At 32.8% G+C, this 5,907-nt stretch overlaps 1 protein-coding gene across 1 annotated transcript; it reads left to right on the top strand.

Annotated features, from left to right (window-relative positions):
• The first annotated feature begins 4,921 nt into the window (after positions 1-4,921).
• Positions 4,922-5,314, top strand: LOC131876195 (uncharacterized). The gene has a single exon (XM_059221027.1). It carries the CDS (start codon positions 4,922-4,924, stop codon positions 5,312-5,314), a length of 393 nt encoding a protein of 130 aa, XP_059077010.1.
• Positions 5,315-5,907: the final 593 nt, after the last annotated feature.

Raw genomic sequence — 5,907 nt, 5'->3', positions numbered from 1 at the left:
CCATAATGGTCTGGGTCACCAAATAGAAGCAGGAAATGGGCCACACTAGACAAGTCTCCAAAAAGAAGCAGGACATGGGAAACACAAGAAGACAAAAAAATCACGCACAAGGGAAGTTTCGAGATCTTTGAATAGGGAAATAAAAAAGAAACCATTTTTACAATAACTTAATCAAATCATGATTGTTATTCATTGATTACCGCAAGTGGATGGTATCATCATATGCTAGGTCGCACAATTTTTTTGGGAAAGAGTCCTGATTGCTCCACCATTTTGCTACAACGTATCCCACCATCATATTGGCCAATAAATCCATCGCTTTATTGCCTTCCTGAAATACATGAGAAATTTTGAATTCATCTAACTCTTTAATCATATCCCAATAATCTTTGATCAAGTTGGCAATAGTCTAGCTAGGATCCGTACGCCCATTCAAATAATTGATAATGTTGAGTGAGTCAGATTCTAGCCAAACCTTTCTAAATCCTTCCCTTTTAGCCATATGTAACCCAAAATGGGCAGTGCTGGCCTCCGCAAAATGGTTGGGCTCGGTTATTGGGGTAGTACTTAATGATAATTGTTAGTGTCACCAATTTTTCCTTTCAATAAGGCCTCCCTGTCACATGGGCATCAACATAAACTAAATTAGAATGTTAATGATGGAATAACTTTTAGTCCACTTCTTCTTGGCCAATTCTCAGAAAAACCAAGATTGGATTGGTCATGGTTGGTCTCAACCATCCCACTCGCCTTTGGCTGATTTTAAGACTTGTGATCATGGGACCTTTGGATAATCAAAATCTAGAAATTTTGGGGTTATTGGGGTAGTACTTAATGATAATTGTTAGTGTCACCAATTTTTCCTTTCAATAAGGCCTCCCTTTCACATGGGCATCAACATAAACTAAATTATAATTTTAATGATGGAATAACTTTTAGTCCACTTCTTCTTGGCCAACTCTCAGAAAAACCAAGATTGGATTGGTCATGGTTGGTCTCAACCATCCCACTCGCCTTTGACTAATTTTAAGACTTGTGATCATGGGACCTTTGGATAATCAAAATCTAGAAATTTTTCTTGTATTGTTTGAGTTATTTTTCTCATTCAGATATTCAAGTCTGTTACTAAATAAGGAAATGAAGAAGGATTGATTATTGGCTAGAAGCTTCTTCGTGATAACTTGACAAATGTTTAGGGAAATTAATATGATTGTGATCTATGCTCTATTAGTGACTTAACTATATTACTTAGTGGTGTTGTCTCTTGACTTTTTAAATTTATTGATTAAGACTGTCTTGTATAGACTTCAAGATGTGACTTTTTAGACTAACATTTTATGATACATATTAATATTTGTTTATAAAATAAATATTAAATATTTAATCATAAAAAAATATTAAAACTCATCATTAATGTTTAAGAATGATCTACTTAAATATTTATTATATATAGATGATATTCACAAAATGAAATGTAAAAATTCATCCATCTTTAATACAATTCCAATTTAAAAATAAATTAACCATTAAAAATTTCTTAAATCAATCTATTTTTTTTTTTTTCAAATTTCATTTTCATTTTCAATATGATGCATTCTATTTCCACTTAAATTCTGAATTGTACTCTACTACGATGGTTTTGTGCCTGCCATTGACTTTATTTTCCAATTCTCCTTTCCTTGCAATTTCTATCCTCATTGAGAAATTGCTGAGCTAGGCCTACTTTGAATTTGTTTTTTTCTGCTTGTTTTGCTTCTTTGGCTCTTTTGGTTGACTTGATTGTCAAGGCGTTTTAGGCCAAATGCAAACATTTTAATTATTATAAGAAATTTTACCAGCGAAAGTTTTAAGTTCGTAACGTAATTGTATATTAGTGTTTGAGCGGAACACACCAGCTATTCGGCCTTGTCACTTCAACGCAACTATTGAAGTTTCTTTCAAATTCAATGGAAAAACTTCTAGTAGATGTAATGGCGATTTCTCTTATCCTTTGGGTCCACAGCTGTTAGGTGGTTTTTTAATGTATGAAATATAATGAAGGATGATTTAATTTGTATGGAAGTTAGTAGAAAAATTATATGTTAGGGCTAATTATTTTGATAGTATGAGCATGCCCTGCGTGCCAAAGCAACCTCAGTATCATGCATGCTTGTTGTAGCTCAGTTAGACACTATGGACCTATGCGAGAAACATAAATCTATCTTTGAGATAATTAAAAATCTGTAATCTAAGTATAGAGTAGAAAACAAATATATCACAAATCTGTAATCTAAGTATAGAGTAGAAAACAAATATATCTACCATGTGATGAAATGTCTATGAAACTACTAAAAATGACACAAAGAATCAACAAATTTGTTTTGATATGATTTATAAGAAGAATCCCTCCACAAAAATATAAAGTAAATGAAGTGTGGCAATGACCTATGATGAATAGAGGAACACCTTGGAAAAAGCTAATAACAAATGAGAAGAATAATATAAACAAGATAGTAGAAATTGGGAACTAGATAAGACAACTACGACTATAAGGCAAACACTTTATCTAAAAGAGGCTATACTGAAGAAATGGTAAAGCATAGATGACAATAATCAATAAAGAAAAAACAAAACTAGATAATTTATTATGAGGTTGCCACCCTAGCTATTAGGTCACCTTTAAAAGGGAAACTATAAACGACATAAACAACTTGGGGTTGCTACCCATGATTATTTATCAATAGCCAACCTAGCTAAATTCATTGTTTCCACCAAACATGAAATTTAGAAACTAGATAAATATCATTAAAGTTGCCAACTTAGCTATTAGGTTGCCTTCAAATAATAGAAGTTAAAACTATAAATTGATGATGTCACAAATGGTCATAAGGTAGCCACTAAATTGGATATGGATGTTAGGCTAGGCCCATCTAATAAGAAAGGTTAACAATAATTATGGAAGAGCATCAAACATAGGAGTGAGAAAAAGTGAATGATGTATGATATGTGTCCCCCTTGTCTAGTAAAAGGATAATGAAGAGAACTAAAATTGACAAGACACATTTAATATTATAATTGACTTAATCCTCTGATTTACTATTCTCATATGGGACCCACCCTAATTCCTAGTTCGAAAAGCCTATATATCAGTCTCTTTCTTTATTTTACACATATACAATATAAAATTTAAATTGTATGAAATTAATATTTTTTTTTTACTATTAACTTGATCCATCATAATAATGTTTTTTATTTCTATAATGATTAAATATTGTTAATTATTCTTCTTTACGAAAATTAATACTATGTAATAAAAAAATATGAAATAATTTACATTGGGAAACTTATCTATTAAATTTATTATAAATAAAATATAAGTATATTAAAATTATAAATACAAGATGTTTATGTTCAAAACATTTTTTGTGATCTTATGGGGGAGCAAAGTGTAATCGGAGATAAAAAAGAGTTTTTTGTACCAAAATTTTAAGAAACCAGAACATTCCTCTTTTTTAAGATAATATATTCTAATCAAACTTTTCTTAAACTTTTATCTATTTTTAAAATAATTGATTGATAATTTCTATTAAATTCATTCTAATTAAGACATAAATTAATTTTTTTTGTTCTATTGATATTCACTTTTTTCTTTACGCTAAGGCTCTATTTTATTCTAATATTCTCATAGAGATTCAAGTGCAAGCAAAAAAAATTCGCACTTGAAGTGGTTCATTTAGAGGTTCTTTAGGATGATTGGTGTAATGTTCCATGTAAAAGTTTTAGAGTTCCACCAAATTCACATTTCAATAAAGGTCTCTCTTCCCCTTAGACATCAATATGGACTTATTTAGAATGTCATTTGTGGACACAACTCTTAGTTAGATGCTTCTTATCCCTCTCCATGAAAAACCAAGACTAGACTAGTCATGGTTGGTCTCAACCATCTTCCCTACCTTTGATCATTTTTCAGATGTGATCATCAGACATTTTGATCATTAGACTCTAGTCAATTTTCTTGCTATGTTTTATCTATTTCTCATGATGTATTGATATTCAACCCCCACTGAAGAAGAAAATGAAAAAGTTGTAATTATTGGGATTGGAGTTTCTTCTTGATAGCTCTATGTATGTTTAGGATCTACTATCTATTAGTGACTTAGCTCTTGTTTCTTAGTAATCTTATTTGTTGACTTTTAAGATTTGTTGATTAAAACTATGTCTTGCATGAACTTTAGGGTGTGACTTTTTAGAACGTCCACCCCCCTCTCTACCCCTAATGCCACTTACCCCATGCACACATACATATAACACAATTTCGTGAAAAAAAGAGTTATATAATATCCTATTAAAATTTAATAATTTAATTTTAAATGTAAGAACTCATCTTTAATGATTATGAATGATTTAAATTTTATTTTTGTCATTTACATGATGCTCATAGAAATAAAATATGAAGACTTCGACTTTAAAACAGCCACCCACCTCACCTAAAGCAATCCTCATTAACTTACTAAAAGTTACTATTGAATTGGCCAAAGGCTAGAAATATTTCAGTGTTATATTCACGATAAGTAGAGGAAAATAAGAACTGTGACTGATTTTGTTATAATTTACAGGAATTTAATTAGACATCCATCAATTCGTATATAATTCCCCAATTTGTTATTTTCAATATGATGGATTTTGTTTCCGGATTCGGTTTCCAATTAATTACTTTACAACGATGGTTTTGTGCCCACCATTGACTTTATCTCCCGATCTCTCCTTCCCTTTCTTTTTATATATATCTTCCAAAGAGATCCTTCATAACAAGCGAACAATTTCTTTCGCCTAGCACAGATCTTCCTCTCTTTTCTACTTTCTATCAGAAACTTGGAACTAGTTTTCAATGAAGAGCGATAAGAATAGTCAAGCGGGCAAAGGTAGATCATTTCACAGAATAATGAAGGCGCTGTCTCCACTGCCATACCTTGGCAAAGCTCACGATTATTATGTGAGAAGTCTGAACAAATGGGCGGCGAAAGCCAATTACAGCGGGCTGGCTGCAAGCGTTTCCTCTGCGACTACTCTGCCAAAGAGCTTCACCACAGCCTCCGCCAGAAAGGATGACGAATACGGTGAAGTCGTGAGGGCGGCGTCGCAGAGGAGGTGTTCGAGTTCGAGTTCTTCTTCAAATTTAGGGTTATACAAATTGGCTTCTTCAGAGCAAGCGTTGGCGAGGAGTAGAAGTGCGGCGCCGTCAGTGGGCACGATTCACGAGGACGGAACATGCTACTTTCCCGCCAGTTTACCCAAGACCGTTAGCGCCGCTGCTTCGCCTTTACCCTCGCTCTAGCGCCTCTTCTGCGCCTTACAATTTCCAACTTCAGTGAGGAGTTTTGCATCTCTGGAGTAGCAGGGCTTGATGTATTTGTTTTTTCTGCTTGTTCTGTTCCTTTGGTTCTTCTGGTTGACTTGGGTATTGGGTGGTGGTCGTTGGGCGTTTTAGGCCGACTGCGAATATTCTTACTGTGATAAATTTTACGAGGGGAAGTTTGATGTCATCATCGTCATTGTAAATTGAGCTATCGACCTACTCTTTTGCACAATGTGTGTATTAGTGTTTGGGTGGATTACGCTAACTTTTGACTATTGCAATTCAATTTAATTATGAGTTGCTTTCATATTGAATGGAAAAAATTGTAGTAGGTGTAATGGTGATATCCCTTATCTTTTGGGTCTATGGCTATTGGGAGGATTTTTAATATATTGAATACAATGTAAGATGGTTTAATTTATATGAAAATTAAGTAAATAATAATAATTATTTGGTAAGGAAAAAGGGAAAAAAAAGAGTTATGTAATATGATGTTTGAAAATGGGGAAAGAGATTTAAATCGACGTAATAATCTACCTACTCTTCTATTGGAGTTTTACATCAATTACATT

The sequence above is a fragment of the Cryptomeria japonica genome, chromosome 5 (genome assembly GCF_030272615.1).
Source record: "Cryptomeria japonica chromosome 5, Sugi_1.0, whole genome shotgun sequence".
In the NCBI taxonomy this organism is placed as follows: domain Eukaryota; kingdom Viridiplantae; phylum Streptophyta; class Pinopsida; order Cupressales; family Cupressaceae; genus Cryptomeria; species Cryptomeria japonica.
Note: the sequence above shows the minus strand (reverse complement) of the source record. Positions and strands in the feature narration are given on the sequence as shown.